This window comes from Rattus norvegicus, chromosome 7 (genome assembly GCF_036323735.1).
Source record: "Rattus norvegicus strain BN/NHsdMcwi chromosome 7, GRCr8, whole genome shotgun sequence".
NCBI classification, from domain to species: Eukaryota; Metazoa; Chordata; class Mammalia; order Rodentia; family Muridae; genus Rattus; species Rattus norvegicus.
The window spans coordinates 52,877,415-52,895,880 of NC_086025.1; the positions used below are offsets into that span (position 1 = coordinate 52,877,415).

Here is an 18,466-nt window from a genome sequence, read left to right on the forward strand (position 1 = left end):
ATTTATAAGCAGATATCTACTTTCTATGCTATTATGTCTACTTCCCTGCCAATAACCCCCAGATATTACTTGCCATGTTCTGCCTGGGCTGCTCTTACTCTGATTGGCCGGCCCTCAAGGTCATGTTTCCATGATTCACCTACCCCACGAAGTCTTTTCTCTTCACGCTTTCCTTCCTTTGTGGTTCTCCTCAAACCCTAAGCCTAGGTACTGGAAACCTCACCTACCTCTCTTTCTGCAAAGCTAGAGGCTGCTGGCATCTTTATTCAACTAATAGTTTTGTATTAAAGAGCAAGGCCACACAGCATTACTTGGTGTGTGAAGATTCTCTCCTCCTTGAGGGCAACCAGACCCTGTGGGACGGTATTTAGCATTACAATACATAGCAAGCAAACATCAACAAAGGAGAAAAGCACTTCTTTGTCCCTGTTTAGGGAAGGAGGTGGGAGGAGGAGGAGTGGGAACAGGGAGGGAGAGAAAATGAGGGGGAGGTGAGGTAGAGACAGATATACTGAGGTCTAATTGGAAAGGTGGCAGGGAGGCCTGCTAGTGTTAGCAGTCCCATGGTAAAGCACTGATCTTATAGGCAGGAGCCCCTTGTCAGAGAAGGGAGCTCTAAAAAGTTTGCGAGTTAAGAAGAGGATGAAACAGGATGTTCAAGAGGACGAAGAGGAGTTAATAAAGACAATTTAGAATATTTACCAAAGAATTTCTTAAACTGGAAGCTTGTCTCAGACACATATATCATTTCTTGACATTGGATCTCATTTTTTTTTTAAAGATTTGTTTATTTATTTTATGTATATGGACACACTGTTGCTGACACACCAGAAGAGGGCTTTAGATCCAAATACAGATGGCTGTGAGCCACCATGTGGTTGCTGGGATTTGAACTCATGACCTCTGGAAGAACAGCTAGTGCTCTTAACCCTTGAGCCATCTCTCCAGCCCGGATCTCATTCTTTTTAATGTTTGGAAAACAAAGTTTTAAAAGCCAGGCAGCACGAAACACCAATTTGTTGAATCCCATTGACTTTCTAAAAGTGGGTTATAGTGAAGACAGGACAAGTAAGTGGAAAGATCCTTACTGTAGACCTGAGAACAGGAGCCTCATCTCTTGTTTATTGTGCGTGGTAAATATCCCAGTTACTGTTAAAATGCTATTTTATGAAGCATTAAAGAACACCATTAAAGCAGTGCTTTGACTATTGTATCTATCACTAAGTCTTCGTGCATGCCTCAAGCTGTCAGAGAACAAAAAAGGGAAGTTATTTGTGTGTGTTTTAGTCCTGGCGATGGGACCTGGAGCCTTGTGCCTGGTAGATCGGGACTCGGCCACTGAGTTGTATCCTGACTCCACACGAACCTTTACAGTCCTTGGTCTATTTAGCTTAGAAAGCATGGACATTTCAAATGGCGCAGTGATGTACACTTAGCAATGACCTGAAACCAATCTGCCATTAAGGCCCCACTTGTTCTTTACCTGTTTCACAGTTTGCTTCAACTCAGAAGAAAGAGTACAGAGTTTGTGGGTTCAGGTTAGAGTAAAGGCCTTTACAGAAATGTTCACCTTTAGAAATAACAGGATGACAAAAATTCCATGGGAAACAACTTTTTAATAGTAACAAATTCCAAATACTTTTTTTGTGAGTACAATGTTATGGTTTAATAAGACATTACAAAATCCTTAACTTTGTAAAGTATTCGACTGTATAAATATCAAAAGAATCCCCTCCTGATATAAAGTTTAGTTTCTCTATCATATCAAAATAAAAACGTACCCGTTTTCTAACACTGAGAAATGAGAGAACACAACAAAATCTCCATACACACCATGAGCAAGTATCTCAAACAACTTTAGTACAGTTAAAGTTTATCCTCTGCTTTTCTAAAACGCATGATTTTTCCTAATTTAATAACATATTAAAAAGAGAACTGGAGGGTAGAAGACACGTGTTCATCCGAGACTGTGTAGACCTCAGGCATTCACATCTCTGCAAGTGGGACAGAGTAGTGTGCGAGAGAATAAACAGAGGTACCTTCTTGTGTGAATCCAGCTTGCAAGGAGAAAGGCAGAGACTGAAAAACAACTGTTTCATGAGTTAGTTCAGAATCCTGTCAATAGCATTATTTTTTCCCCAAAATACCAAATTCCAAATATTCTAGTTCTCAGCTTTGACCTTTTGGCAAAGTTATCATTTCGATCTGTTCAGTGTGTGTGTGTGTGTATTTTAAAGGGTTAGGACCCAGAAACACTGAACTCAGGCCAAAGCCTAGTGTTCTGCCTACCTCTCACCAGTCATTTTAAGAGAAATCCATTTTATTTCAAAAGAGAGTCACTTGGTTGTAAGTAAGTCTGAAGTTTCTACATTTTCCCATTGAGTTTCCAGTCCACAGTATGTACTGAAGCATCTTACACCTACTTCTTTCACAGAATTCACCTCGTATTCAAGCACCGTTCTTTCAGGAGGCTTGCAGCAACAGAAGGGCAGAGAATGTCATATCTAACCCCTTTGGGTGTTGGAGTTTGAACCTTGGACTTGATGCATGCTGAACGGGTCACATCTCCCAGTCCAGTACTTGCCTTCCTATCAAGTAAGTTCCTAACCTTCAGTTGTTTTCATTCTTAGCTTTTTCTTTGTGGATGTTAGCAGCTTGTAGACACACTGGATAGATAGAAGATCTGTGAGGCATGCATGACTGTCGAGAGCTGTGGTAATTCTGATTGGTTTATTTCCCAAAGAAGGACTCAAATAGCCTGGGCTGGCTCAAGTTTTGGGCCCACTCCCCATTCCTCTGAAGCCTAGAGAACATTTGTCTCTGGGCTTCATCACACCTCACCATCAGTTTTACACTATGCAGTCAACTAAAAAAAAAAAAAAAACTAAAATCTATCAGCAAACTGAAGGCAGGATTTTAAGACTCCTAGACTGTTTTTAAAAGCTTGGAATTCACTTTTCCCCACCTTCTCTTCCTTCTCCTTCCATTCTAGCCTGACGGATATGTGTTAGCATGTTCAGCTAGGAAGCTATTTTAAAGGCAGACAGGTGTGTTATTAATACAGTCATGTAAAGACACTTTGAAGCATGTTACCAGGAAAAACAACATGAAGAAAATAGGAAGAAAATTACATTTACTGAGGATTGTTTATTCAATGAAGTCCAAAAATAGTGACTGTAAAAGACTGGGGATCTGGCTCAGCAGGGGCGTATGCATGCAGGAAGCCCTGGGTTCAATTTCCAGCACACAAACAAAACACCCCAAAGAAACTAAAGGCTGATAATAATGAGTGAAGATATGCAACTTTGCCAAAAGTGCATTGTGTTTTACAATGCTGTACATTTATGATTTAAAAGTGTATTAAATATCAAGTATTAACCCTAACCAGACCACATTAATTAGTGCTTGGCGAACATGGGAAGCCATACGAAAGTTTACATTTTGAGAACATAGGTTATGTTAATATGATAAGTTGCCCCGCTTATTTTAGGCTACCAAGTAGGTACTAGTCAGTGTGTTTGCAGTTGATAGTTGACATAATATAAAGACACATGAACCAGCATTAGGAAAAACTATACGATGACAAGTTTAAGGAACTTTACCCAATACTTAAGATAGCTAACAAGGATGATCACATCTATAAAAGAACTTACAGAGTATTGGTTATAAGCATCACACAGAAACTAAGACAGCCATCCACTGTGTTTGCAGGAAACATGGTCCTTACTAAACAGTGCTGATAACTTGGCAGGACAGACAGAAACAGCTCAAGAGATGACAGAGAGTCCAAATCCCATCTCTGTGTAGGAAAGATTTACAGTTATTTGCGATCAGGCATGTTACATTCTTATGGTGATCTCACAAACTGGAAGAACTAAATAACTTATGTGAATGCACTTCCTTAGCCAAAGCTCTTTGAAGGAAGGGCTTTGAATTTGAAGGAAGGGCTCTTATTTTGAAGGGAGGGCCCTTTTATTAGACAGTTAGTGACAATAAGGCCTTTTCAAGGTACAAGTGGTACCAGAAGAGCCATCTCGATATTTCTGTTTTATAAATATCAGTATTTGCATAGCTTTATCACAGAGACACATTATTTTAGAGGACTGTATTTTACTTCCATTATGAATTAAAGTTTTGATTTTCTAAAAAAAGAATGTTAAAAAGCAAGCTGATGGGTAAGAAAAACTGAGTCTGTTTTAACGTAGCACTGTTGGGTTTCGGAGCCAGGACAAGTGGCTGAGGTGCATATTTAGTATACCAAAGTGGACCTGGGCTCCACTCAGATCCCCAGTCTCTGTCTGTTACCAGGCATGGATGGCATACCGCAGCCTCTATGCTCAACTTCCCAACCTCCTAACACCTTCTTAGGCTCTCAGATACCTTCTTAGAAGTTTTCATAGCCTCACCTTGATGTGCTAAATATGTTCCTCAGCTGCTTGTCCTGGGTCTGAAACACAGCATAGTAAGTACTTCCCTGTGATTAAATTATACTGCGATTTATTAAAGGGCAGACGCTATTTTTGACATAAAAAGACAACTAAGTAGTAGTCACGAAAAGAATCACCAGCTTAAGAATTTGCTATCAACACAAAGAACAAATGGTCTAAAAGTGTTTATCAATGTATCAACTGTGAATTTGGAAATTCAATATTTCTATTATAAGAAAAAGAATAGTATGCATTTGCCTATTTAGTTCATCAAGGTAAAAGCTAGACTTCAGATTCTGCATTATTTCCTGTGTATTTTCTTAGAAGTTAAATATAACTCACCAGCTTTTCCCAGTCTGAGGTACTTGAGGCCTTGCCTTAGTTTGGAGTCTCAAAGGTATTTCACATTCAAAATGCTATTTTCAAATTATTTTACAACCTACTTTTAAATCCAATGTTCTTATAAGGAAGGCCATGATAAGCTTACTTTCACTGGTTAAAATACAAAAGGCTAAAAAAGAAAGAAAGAAAAAAACCCTTGCCCTGTACCCCAGAGGTTTTAGTCTACAAATTTTCAACCACTATCCCAATAATTTAATTCATAGAAAGTCCAGTAGTTTCAGCTCATGTTTAACGTGACTAGCTCCTACTTGACATGTTCTTTTGAATGTACTAGCCCAGCTTTGGTGCGGAATGCCTTCACTTGTAGGAACATATCATTTGTCATCCCTATTAGCTTAAAGGAACACAACCAGAAACAACCTCTAACAGGGTTTCCTAGGACAATGAAGTCTAAGTACATAATCCTCATGTAAGGCACTTCTTCTCATTCCCAAACTTGTCACTGACACTTTCTCAGGTCTCCACCAGTGATATTGCTACTTCAAGTAAAACTTAAGCACTTGATTGTAGTGTAATAGCCCGAGTATGGTTGGCGACGGCAGGAGATAGGCATTGGGTCCTGTGTAAGGAAAACTTAAGTGCAGATATTCTTGTCTATCTTACATTTAGAGAACTGGTAATGTTTTATCTTGCTGATCTTGTTGAAGAATTTTTAAATTTTCCAAAGGAAGACTGCTTAAGGCGGTTGGCAAAATCTGTTCTGAGATGCCCTTAGGTAGCATGTTGCCTGCTTCTAAACTCTTCACAAAGCATGTGGCTTTGATCCATCTTCGAGTCGCTCTGCGTTCTCTTTGCAGGCAAGTTTTCATTTTTCTTCTCAGGCTTGCTATTTCTCTTTCTAGTTTAATTATCCTCTTCTTCGCCTCCACAGGGCTCCTGAAGGCATAGCTGTGTTCGAGCAGTACTTGTTGACTACTATTCAGCTTTAAATTACATGGTCCGGCTGAAGTAAAACTGTTGCTTTTCTTCAGTAGATTCCTTGACTTGAGTTTCTGAGCCCAACAGAGAGTTTAACATAAATTATGAATATCACAAATAAGTAAACAGTGACCAGTTTTGAGTAACACTGTATTTAAACTGATCTTTTAGGAACTGTTTTTAAAGTTTAATGGGCAACACCAGCAGGCTACCTCATGTGATCATGGCTTAAGATTCTCAAAAGGTTGAATGAACTTTAGTCACCTTGTGCTTTTCTTTTTTGAGTCAGGGTCTCTCTTACAGCTCTGGCTGCTTCCTTGAACTGAGACCCCCACCTGCCTCTGCCTCCTGAGTGAATGGATTAAAACCATGTTGCCACTATGCCTTTCTTATGTCCTTTATCTACAGACTTATTAAACACTGATTTCAAAATATGCAGTGGACTTTCAAGGTATCTTCCAGATTATTCAATATGATTCTATGGAGATTAAAAAAATCTTTTCCAATTCCTTTTACTAAGCCCAAATTAAAATTTGCTTAGACATTTTGTGTTATCGATGATATTGATCTGATCTCTCTTTTAGTTAATATTAGTTTTTCAACTAGATGAATAGTTCAGACCTGTAATCTACTTAAACAAGAACTCACATATTTACAGGGACAAATTCTTAGGTACCAAGCTTCTAAACAGACTTAGATATTAGTTCTTTACACTAAACCTTCAAAGATTTAAAATCTGGCTAGAATTTTTTTTTCTAATCCAGGAAGCTAAGGATTCCTTTGCCTTGTATACTCCAGAAATATCAAACTACTTGTGATTTTCCTATTGTGTCATATCTTATAACTCTGTCTCTCATTTATTAAATAGACATTCACTCCCTGTATGATGGGACACATTTGTGATCCCTGCATTCAGGAGGCTGAGGCAGGATTGATATAACTTGAGACTAGTCTAGAGCTACACAGTGAAATGCCTCAAAAAAGCCAAAAAGTAAAGTAAAGGTCCACTTTGCATTTTGGGTGCAGAGGCAGGAGGATGCCTAGTTCAAAAGTGGCTTGTATGGCTGGGTGAGAGCTCAGTGGTTAAGAGCACTGGTAGTTCTTCCAAAGGACCCAGGTTCAATTCCACCCCCACATGGCGGCTAACAGCCATGTGTAATGCAGTTTTCCCCAGGAGATCCAATGTCCTCTTCTGGTCTCCACAGGCACCAGGCACATTCATGGTGCAGATCTACATTCAAGCAAAGCACCCATAGAGAAATAGCTTGGGTTAGATAGTGTAAATTTAAAGATAGCTTGGGCTACCTCCATAGCGAGATTGTTTCTTCAAACAGAAAACAAACAAAAACCAAAGCAAAGCAGACGCATTCCCAACCACTTATGGAAACATTAATCTTGGGGAAATAATGGTGAAGAAGTTATAGTCCCTATTATCATAAAGCCTACAGATGGCCTCTCTCCACAGAGAAATGGCAGTCTCCCTTGGCTCTTCATTTTCAAAGCATCTAACAGATTCTGGCATAATGAAAAGTTTAATAGTTACTGCATAAATGATCAAAATGTCAGAAATGGGGTTCCCTCTTTCATCATGCTGTCCAGGTTGGTGTCAGACCTTCTTCTGTTTAGCAGATGACCTTGAACTTCTCCTGCCTCTGCCTCCTGAGGACCTAACCACATGTGTTCATTCCCTGTGCCAGTTGACGGTACATTTCAATTTCAATACATACCTGAGTCTGAACTCAGGTCAGGTTGAGGTGCTCAAGTGTGAAAGGTTTAGAAATAAGCCCTTGTTTTCTGCAGCTTTTCCAACATCTGCAGCACAGCCACCCCCACCCCCCAGCATATTATAACACTAACTCACGACCACTTCCAATGTCACAAGTAACTCATACAATGGCTTTCCCTTTCTTAGAGGGAGATGCCCTTTTTAAATCCCCCAGTGTTTCCTACCTTTTCTGTCTTATGGTGACTTTCTCGGTGTTTCTTCTCTAATCAGATCTTAGCTAACCAGATACAATATTTCTTTCTCCTCTTGTCTCTTTCCCCTAGTGCTGGTCATCAAACCTGGTGTGTCGCTGGACACACTCTACTGTAACAAAACTGTATTTGCACCCTTAAACCAAGTGGCTGTGTTTGTTTTGCTTTTGAGACAGGGTCTTACTATGTAGCTGCACATAACTCTTGCTGCACAGGAACTCAATAAGTAGATGTGGCTGGCCTTTAACTCACAGAAATCTACCTCCTTCTGACTCATGTGGAACTAAAGGCTGCCTTGAACTTGTTCTAATTCATTCAACCTGTACCCAATTCTCTTTTCTTTCAAATAAGTCAACAATTGATAATTTATCACTCAACTCCCTGGCTTTAGTTCTACCACCGAAGTAAACTGTTCTAAGTGTGGTCAAAAACCTTCCCTCCCGAACCCCCAAGTCCTCATACGTACACTGAATGATCTCTACCATTTCTTATGAAGCACCATAACTTGCATAACTGAATATGTGTTCTTAAAGTACTTACTTGCACAGCACTTTGTCACCTTGAAATCAGAAGAGAGTGATTCTGAAGGTTTCATTAGTATCTTCTTTGGTTTTGCCAATGGTACATTTACTGATAATAACTAATAATTTGTAGTTCTGTGAGGCCACAATTCTGGTAAAGTACCCAATATGCAAAGTGTTTGATACTTGGAGTGTTCGTATAGATTTTACCTGAGGAGCATCCTTAATCTAAAAGTCCAAAACCTGAAATGTTTGGAATTCACTGGGGAAACAGACTGGGAGTCAGGAGCTTTGACCTCTACCTCTAGTCTGGACCTTTACTGTACAAGGGCGAGCTGGTTGCTTTTTTGAGGTGTGTCATTACACATTCATTTTAACACAATTCAAGTTGCTTTCTTATACAAGCAAAAGATAACAGGATCTAAAACATGGTTTAAGAAAGGAGAGTGACCTACCAGAGACTTTATATGGGTACAAAAATCAAAAATGGTTGGAACAGCATCCATTTTAAGTCTTCGAGTTTGTCCTGTTAGGTCAAAACAGGAGGCTTCAAAGTGCTTTGAGCAAAGAAAAGTGTGTTTCCCTGGCACAAAGTTTTTGCGCCTAACCAGGCGAACCCATTCTTTTCTTCTTTTGGGATCCAAAGGAAACCTTAAAACAAGAAAACAAAAAGCAACTCAAATTCCAGCGGTCCTGCTTTTGTTGTACTTAAAATAGTTACATTTTAAGAAAGTCTCTCATTTATGCAAAAATTTATGTAAAAAATTAAGCAATCTTCAGATGCCAATTTATACAAATTTTTATAGTTATAAAAATTTAGTGAAGAACTGACCTTAATAGCCTTTTCAAACTTTAAAAAAAGAGCTATTCCCTCCAATCCAGCCTTTAACATGGGCAATAACTAAAACACAAATAACACTCCTATGTAGAATGATCACAAGCAGGAGGAATTACACATGCTGTATCTGCTGCTATATAGCAAATAAGTCAGGTACGTTGAAGACTACATTTTAACAAGGAAAGTCTAGATGATAGCACTCCTTTCTGTCTTTCCTACATCATTGTTTTATATTTTCTCCATTAAAATTTCCAGTGTATGAGTTATATATTTTCAAAGAAAACTGTGTGCACACAGAGAGAGAGAGAAGAAAGAGGAAAGAAGGGAGAGAGAGAGAGGGAGAGAGGGAGGGAGGGAGGAAGGGGGGAGAGAGAGAGAGAGAGCGAGCGAACGCATGAACAAGCACTGGCAAACATGTGGATGTGAGAAAACTTCTGGGGGAAGTGATTTGATTCTCTCCTTCCACCCTGGGTTCTGGGAATGGAACTCAGGGTCTATGGTTTGTATAGCAATGGCTTTTGCACAGCCATTTTGTTGGCTTCAAAGCTGTTTCTTTTTTTTTTTTTCTTCTCCTCCCCGGCTCCCCCCAACCTCCAAAGCTGTTTCTTGAGGAAATCAGTCATTATTATTTATCTGCTTTTCTTTGAATTGACTAATAAGAACTTGACAAAAATTAATCTATTAATATGAATGCAGAATATATAAATAGCTCAGTTTCTACACAGATACGCTGCTTTTAAGAGATCTGGAGACATGGAGCATGGCAGAGACACGGCTGTATAAGATAAATCACCTGTAGCTATCCTTTTCCTTTCCTATTTATTTCAAATCCGAAAGACACATTCATCCAACATACGCTGCTGAAGGGAGACGAAAGTTTGAAGGGTGTTTCTAATAATTCTAGGTTTGTTAACTGAGTTAGAAATGCAGGAATAAAACATAGTTAAATTTCGGTTGCAATTCTTTTTTCTTTTTAAATCTAGGACCAGTGAGATGACTCCTTAGGTAAGAACATGGAACCTCATAACCTGAGTTTGGTTCCCTGGGCCCACATGGCAGGAGAAAGAAAACCAACTCTCACAAGCCGCCCTCTGCCCTTCACGTGTAGGCATGTGTACGCACGGTCCTTCTCTCTCAAATACACAGGAAAAATATGAATGCTAAAATGATCCCTCTGGTATTGTATATGTGTGTGGTCACGTGTGCCAACTTGCAAAGGGAAGTCGGAGGCCAAGCTGAGCTGGTTTTCTCCTTCAACCTCTACATGGGTTCTGGGGATCAAAATCAGATTGTTTTACATGGCAAGTGTCTTTACTCAGTGAGCCATCCTGCTGCTTATCTTCTTTAGTTTGATTACTGTATCCTCTGCATGTACTAACTTGTGTATAAAAAGAACTTAAGATCCATGTGAGATCATGTGGTTCAGAAGGCCTATCAGACGTATGGAATTAGATTGTCACACGCTGCCAGTGATGAGAACATAGAAGATGAAAACCCAGATGTGCTCTAAATATCATTCCTCTGGGCAGACATGCCCTAAAGATTTGCTGTCACTCCACAGTTCACAGTATTTTGGCATTTTAATTAAACTCAATTTTCTGATAAATTTACCACCCTGCTCAGTCCGCATGTCTGCATCACCCTCTGAGACAGGGCCTACCTATCTACCCACACTGGACTGTAGCATACTGCAGTCTAGGGCCAATCTGAAACTCTACAGTCCTTCTGCCTCAGCCTTCTAGTGCTGGGATTACAGGAGTGAGCCACTGCATTTAGCTTAGCACTTACCTCTCAACCTCATTTCAAAGAACTCTTTAATTATTTAGTGGTTTGTCAAGCCCAGCTGAAGAGTCATTTTACTAGGGAAAATGTGGGTGCTGGGAATTGAATCCAGGACCTCTGGAAGAATAGCCAGTGCTCTTAACTGCTGAGCCATCTCTCCAGCCCCTAAAAATCATCTTATATTAACAAACTCATATGGTGGTAACCGATGGATATATTCTTGTCCACATAGCAAACCCAAGGTTTTTATAAACATTTCCTGCTGTAGAAGCATCACTCAATAGTTTGAACGATGCTATTTAGCTTGTATTTAAAATAAATGGTGGACTACCTCTTACATTCTTAGACGATTTAGATGTGGCAGTAACAAAAAAATGCCTAGCCTCTGAGAGTACATTGTAATTTAGGAGGTAGAAAATTAAGTAGTTCTAACTTTTTAGCAGACTGACTGACAACACTGTTGTTGGATTACCAGAAGTCCAGTGCTAGCTCCTTTGCACAGTATCTGGACACAGAGGCAACATTTCCTAACTTTTGTAGATCTCCATTTTTGATAATAGTGGTGCTAGGATCAAAACCAAGGTCTCTCATATATACTAAATGAATATCTACCATTGAGGTACACCCCCAGCCCCAGGTATTGCATTCTATAATTTATAATGTAAGATAGGAATGCTTCTAAGGACTGAAGACATGGCTCTGGCGATCAAGTTTGGAAAGTTTCAGGACAGTGAGAGACCCTGCCTCAAAACAGCACACCACACACACACACACACACACACACACACACACACACACACACACACACGACATCCAAGGTTGTTCTCTGGACTCCTTTTAAAGATTAAGAGATGTAAATGCTTAGTTTAGTGGCATAGTAGGTCTTTTATAAAGGAGCAAGGATGGAGCCGTGTGGAGTAGGACATGATGATTTATTTAGAAGGCCCCAAGAAAGGGTTTTAAACTGGATATATGAATATGAAGTTATGAGTCTTGGGCACAAGGCATGAAATAGACATGGGCCTTCTTGACAAAGAAGACAAGTCATAAATGGATGAAAGACCTGACAGAATAATCTGTTAGATACAGCCATTATCAAAATCTAATTTCCTAACATTTTACTAATAACTACTTTTAATCAAAGTACTTTTTAATCATGTGTGTTTCTTTGTGTGGATATATACACATGAACCAAGAAACCCAAGGAGGTCAGAAGTTGGGTCCCTTAGAGCTGGAGTTACAGATTGAGCTGCCTGTTGTGGGTGCTGGGAATTGAACCTGGGTGCTCTGGAAGAACACACACTCAGCTGCTGAGTTATCTCTCTAGCCCCAATCTCTGTTTTTGGAAGTTATTATGCCCATTGCATCTGTATTGCAGAACCACTATAGATTAGTGTGGTACTGTACACCTCTTCTTATCTTCACAGTCATGTCATGTCATATTGGTGGCTTGAAACCAAGCTCAGTGAGAGTGAATGCATTGTAGAAGCTGGGCAAATACTCCACACTGGGGCTTTCCCCTTTTTTGAAATGACAATGGTCAGTGTGTAGCTGTAGACCAATGACTATAAAAGGGTGGTTAGATGCATGAGTTGGAGCCAGTGAGCCAGTCAAGAGGCTGTTAAGAGGGAAGCCAGTACCCAGTCAAGAGGGAAGAGTGATACATCAAGTTGGACGGCTTCCAGCTTGCTCAGTGGATGGGATTTCCACTTACTGAAAAGGAGAACTGGGATTCGGTATATTTAACTGATGGCGATTCCCTACTGATACTGGATGGATGGGACTGGCAGAGGACCAGGGTAACAGTACACATCTGGCCTACAAACAGCCTTTTAATCATTAGAGATAAGGACTTCTACTGTTTAGGGGATATTTTAAAATGTAGATCACAAGTGGGACACATAGACACAGGTGGATCATTTTGAATAAGAGTTTGAGATGGGTTAGTAGAAGAGATTAAAACAAAGCAAAGAAGAAAAATCATAAGACTAATGACAAATTTAAAAGTGGAGATTATTTTACTGAGTAAAAAAAGAAGGGGCTCGAGACCCCAAAAGTACAACAATGCCAAGCAACCAGAGCTTCCAGGGACTAAGCCACTACCTAAAGACTATACATGGACTGACCCTGGACTCTGACCCCATAGGTAGCAATGAATAGCCTAGTAAGAGCACCAGTGGAAGGGGAAGCCCTGGGTCCTGCTAAGACTGAACCCACAGTGAACTAGTCTATGGGGGGAGGGCGGCAATGGGGGGAGGGTTGGGAGGGGAACACCCATAAGGAAGGGGAGGGGGGAGGGGGATGTTTGCTCGGAAACCGGGAAAGGGAATAACACTCGAAATGTATATAAGAAATACTCAAGTTAATAAAAAAAAAAAAAAAAAAAAAAAAAAAAAAAGAAAGAGCAACGGCTAAAGGAAAAAAAAAAAAAAAAAAAGAGCACAAATCATGAAAATAAGGCCCAGGGCATGTTAACAGAGGCAATTTAGGTTAAGATGTAGAGAGGTATACAAAAATTGAAAATAAATTTAGGCGACATAATTTTTAAAATTATTTTTATTTTTTATGTGTACATGTCTAAATGTATCTATGTGTACAATGTGCATGATAGAGCCCACGGAAATCAAAGGAGGTGTAGAATCTTCTGTTTGTGAGCTGCTGTGTGTGGGCTGGGAAGCAAACAAAGGACCTCTGCAAGAACAATAAACATTCTTAACTGATGATCCATTCTATGTCCAGTATGAGCCAGCCATCCATAGTGAGACCCTGACTGACACACACACACACACACACACACACACACACACACACACACACACACAGAGAGAGAGAGAGAGAGAGAGAGAGAGAGAGAGAGAGGATAGTGTGTGTGTCTATGTGTCTATGACCTACAAGAGAAATTAAATACTATTTGTATTTATAAAAACAAGAACATATTATTATTCTAACATTGTCCTAATTCCCCCTTCCCTCTTTGCATGTTGTATTTGGAGCCAAACCTCAAATTCTTCCTGTAACTAAGACTGGTCTTAAACTCATGGTAAGCCTTCTGCTTACTCTTCCCATGTAACAGGAATGTAGGAATATCGGAATGTGCCTGCCTAGCGATTACAAGACCTAAATTTCTAAGGTCACCATTAAAATGTCAATTTCCCATTAGATAAACAGTATTGTATGCTGTCTATATTTTCTTTTTCTTTTGCATTCTTAAGACATGGTTTCTCTGTATCTGTGTAATAATTCTGGTTCCTGGAACTTGCTTTGCAGACCAGGCTGGCCTCAAACGCACAGGAATCTCCTGCCTGTCTGTAGGCATGCGACAACACTCAACCTACTTTTGTTTGAGATGGGGTTTTACTCTGGAATCAGGCAGGCCTTGAATGTAGGGTGGCTCAGACTCCTGAGTTCTAAGACTGTAGTTGTGAGCCAGCTCACCAGGCTCTCCGTTGTACATCTCTTACACTTTGCTTTTAGTGGCTAGACTTCTCCCTTTCATGGTCCACATCGTATTATCAAGTCCAGGAAATTCTCCTTAAACATTTTCTCAAATCTGCCCATTTCTCTTCATCTTTACTGCCAAGAGCATCTTATTCTAGACCACTGAATGCTTCCTTATATTTATTAAAGTTTTATTTTGAGACAGGCTCTGTGTAGCTCAGGCTGGCCTCTTCCTCTGTTCCGGGGTTATAGCCATGTATGAGCACACCAAGCTTGGGCTCCCTTTGTTACAGCTCACTCAACTCCTGTCATTCAGCGCTCCCGTACTCACAGCTAAGCATCAGTGTTTACATCAGTTGACATGTACCAGAATTTCCCTGTGAAGGAAATAGCAGACGGATTAGCATTCTATATGGCTTCCTCCGTCTTTGGTGATGCTTGACTAGCACTTTAAGTATCACTCTTAACTCTACACTGCTGCCAGAAGGCTTTTTATTATGTAAATCTAATCGCTCTAGTCTTTTTATACTCTTCAGCGCTTTTTCAAGTACTCCGGGAACAAAACAGAAAACGCTTTAATATAGAAGACCAAACCTATGTCAGCCTCTGGTCTCATCTGACATGTCACCTTTTTTGTGAAGTGTCCTTTGACTTCCTGAGGCTAAATTAGGTCTCTTTGAATGTCTTCTCTGTGGTACTCAACTGTGATTATGCCTTACTCCTGTATTCAATTCTAAAGTCCCTGAGGGTAAGAACTTTCCACATCATTAGCATAATGTCAGGCAATTAGGGACCCAGTGTACCTTAGCTATAAGAATGAATAAAGCTCTACATTTGCATGAAATAGCTTAAAAACAAAGGTCAGGAGGATTTTTAAAGTGGCACCTTTCAGTTAGGGGATGCACGCAGTAATAGTGGGATAGGAAAAAGAGCAAAGATATTTTCTATATTCTAAGATCACAAGGTATATGGTGGGGCAGATAAAAATCAAAATTGTTTTCAGTTAAGTTTTTAGAATTTCTTTTGTTCAGGCAGGTGGCAGTTCTTGAAGGAAAGGTGACCATTTATTGAGTACCTATTATATTCAAGGTAGTGTTCAAATGCTTTGGAGAGCTTGACTTAACACAACTAAAGACATGGCTGAGTGTTCAACCAAGGAAAAACAAAACCTAGATTGTGTGTGTGTGTGTGTGTGTGTGTGTGTGTGTGTGTGTGTGTGTGTGTGTGATTCTGTTTTAGGAGAGCTTCTTTCTGTTTGCCTCTTTGATAAACATTGCTTAATTACAGGGCCGTCAGTGATTGACTCGTCAGTTACCATATGTGACTCTTAGGTTTCCCACCTCAATTCCACTAGTGAAAATTAACTCGAACACACCAGGCTTTTAGAGTGATTTGTTGGCTTGAACGGGAAATGAGCTTTCCCTTATAGCGTCACTGTTCTCAAGGCATGGTCTAAGATATAAAAATAAAAGAGTAGAAAATAAAAGTACATTCATCACTTTTTAATGTAAGGCGTGTCAGTCACAATAACTCGGATCGATCTTTCTTTCTTTCCTTTTCTTTTTTTGCAAATTTGGTAAACTTTCCTCGGAAAAGGAGCAAATGTTTCCAGATGTGAGAAACCACACACAAAGGACAAGAGTGATGCTCCCCTGCTAACTAAAGTCAGAGGACCTTGTTCTTTTGACGCGACCGAGACTCAGGCCGGTTAGGCTCCCGTTCCCGCCACCCCACTCCCTGCCCAGGTTACCTGTGGAAGCTGATGTTAATGTGCTTGTTGTAGGTAGCAGCACAGCCCGCCGCGGCGCAATTGGTCGGCATTTCCCCCGGCCCCTCATTCGGCGCTACCTTACGCCAGTTCTGAGGCGCTGCCCGCTAAGCTTCTGTCAAACGCTAGACAAACGAGGCAGGCGACAAGCTCCGCGCAGAGAGCGGGGTGGGAAGAGGGGCGTGCACAGTACCGAAGTGGGAGGGAGGCCGCACTCCCCTTTTTCTTTATTAATATGGCGGTTTTAGGCCTGCAGAGCCAACGTGCTGGAGCTCTCGGCGCAAACGGTAGCCTTCACCAACATGGCGGCCACACCTGCCCCTCTTCCCCCTCCCGCTCCCCACTTCCCGGGGTCCCAAAGACACTCGGTATACTGCGTCTCTGATAGGGGTGCCCTTGCAATGAATGAGATGATGACAGGTGTCTTCCACACCGACAAATTACTCTGAAACTCAGGCCTGCGGCTGAAGAGCAGGCCCGCTACCGGGACACTGACCCCTGTCACCTCAGACCGGGTGCTAGGGACGGTTAAGACCGCAGGGACCAAGGACGAAGCGGGGAGCAAGAGGAGACTACAAATCCCAGCGAACATCGCTGGTCTACAAAGCCTGTTCTCGCGACACTTAGCTTTCGCCTTCCGGCGTGTCGCAGGAAATGACGATCGGGACACAGCCTCCTTCCACAGAGCCTTTCTCGCGAGGCGGAAGAGCAGCAAGGGGGCGCTAGGAGAGGGAACTGGCTAGCGACGGTCCGGCGAGAGAGATCTGGGGTGCGGGGAAGTTGGGGAGCAGAACCTGCTAGGCGTCCGAACACGGGAAGGCCGCGCCTGCCGGGTCCGTTAGGACAGAGGGCGGAGGAGTAAGGGGAAGGCAGCTGTCGGGCGGTCCCCGGACAGAGGGCTTAAGGTAGTGTGGACAGCGCTGCTCCCCGGATGGCGACCGCCGACACTTCGACCCCGGCCTCTAGCGGCCTCTCACCGAAAGAAGAAGGGGAGCTCGAAGATGGGGAGATCAGCGACGACGATAACAACAGCCAAATCCGGAGCCGGAGCAGCAGCACCAGCAGCAGCGGCGGCGGGCTGTTACCGTATCCGCGGCGGAGGCCTCCTCACCCGACCCGGGGCGGCGGATCTGGGGGAGGCGGCGGCTCCTCGTCGTCCTCGTCCTCTTCTCAGCAGCAGCTGAGGAATTTCTCACGCTCGCGGCACCCGTCTGAGCGGGGCCACCTCAGGGGACACAGCAGCTACCGACCCAAAGAACCGTTCCGGACTCATCCGCCCCCGGTTCGGATGTCTTCGGGGTCCCTGTCGGAAAGCAGCCCCCGACCGTCGTTCTGGGAGCGGAGCCACATAGCTTTGGACCGTTTCCGCTTTCGAGGCAGGCCTTACCGGGGTGGGAGTCGCTGGAGTCGGGGGCGAGGAGTGGGTGAGCGAGGAGGCAAGCCGGGGTGCAGACCTCCTTTAGGAGGAGGAGGAGGAGGAGGAGGAGCGGGATCCGGATTCGGCAGCAGCCAGAGCTGGCGAGAACCCTCTCCACCTCGCAAGAGCTGTATCCTTAACGTGGCGGTCCGCCCTGGGTGTGTCGCCGGAGCTCCCTTTGGCGTCATTGCTAGGTCCCGGAGTTTAACTTTTCAGAACCACTCATTTGTCTCTGTTCGTCGGCAGTTGTCATGTGTCACACTCCACCGCTATTTTCGTAGGTTGTTTCACTGGATGCGTTGCTTTTGGATCGGAGCGTGTCATGGATTCGGGTCAGCCAGGGAGATCAAATACAGTCTGGGTTTTTAACGGGACACCAGCAGTCCAAATTTCATTAGTATTTGTGCAGTTTTGTTTGTTTGCTTGGTTTTTTTTTCTTTTTTCTTTTTTTTTTTTTGCTAGCCCTGGAATTTCGTGTTTAATAGGACATCGACATAGATTATTAGAGAAAAGAAGTACTCCGGAGGAATACTGTTACTTATATTGCGTCCTGACATTAGAGTTCATGAAGTTTTCCTCTGTAATTTTACCGTTCTTTTGATTTTTTTTTTCTTAACCTAGAGTTATTCGTTCTTATTGCGGCCCATTGTGGTGTGTATGTGTACGCGAGTGTGTAGATCCTTTATTTATTTATTTTACTATTTTTACTATTTAGGTCTTTTATATTCATAAGTACTTTGGAAGGCTATATGCATTAAGTTCACTTTCCTATGTTCACTCTTTGGTTCTATAACTCTTCGTGCTGCCAACATGTAGGTCAGAGAAACTTAAACTTGCCAGCACTTTTAATTTAATGTGTTAGAGAAGGAGAGATGTATAGCGAATGGACTGGTGGGGAAGAAATGTCCTAAGTTTTGCTCCCTCTCACATTATTCCCAGTTATCTTTAACATTACTAAGTTTACTCAGGATTTATGTT

At 41.9% G+C, this 18,466-nt stretch overlaps 2 protein-coding genes across 3 annotated transcripts in view; one reads left to right on the forward strand and one right to left on the reverse strand.

Annotated features, from left to right (window-relative positions):
* Positions 1-1,596: 1,596 nt before the first annotated feature.
* Thap2 (THAP domain containing 2) lies at positions 1,597-16,266 on the reverse strand. The gene is made up of 3 exons (NM_001394993.1): positions 16,054-16,266; positions 8,701-8,896; positions 1,597-5,821 (listed from the first exon to the last, which is right to left on the reverse strand). Exons 1-3 carry the CDS (start codon positions 16,122-16,124, stop codon positions 5,435-5,437), a joined length of 654 nt encoding a protein of 217 aa, NP_001381922.1. The 5' UTR covers positions 16,125-16,266; the 3' UTR covers positions 1,597-5,434.
* A 736-nt stretch (positions 16,267-17,002) lies between these two features.
* The window catches only part of Zfc3h1 (zinc finger, C3H1-type containing), a 56,339-nt gene continuing 54,875 nt past the window's right edge, over positions 17,003-18,466 (forward strand). For both annotated transcript variants that reach the window (XM_039080126.2, XM_039080127.2), the window contains exon 1: positions 17,003-17,618. In XM_039080126.2, the coding sequence (XP_038936054.1) occupies positions 17,003-17,618 (616 nt within the window). The remainder of the gene's footprint in view (positions 17,619-18,466) is intronic.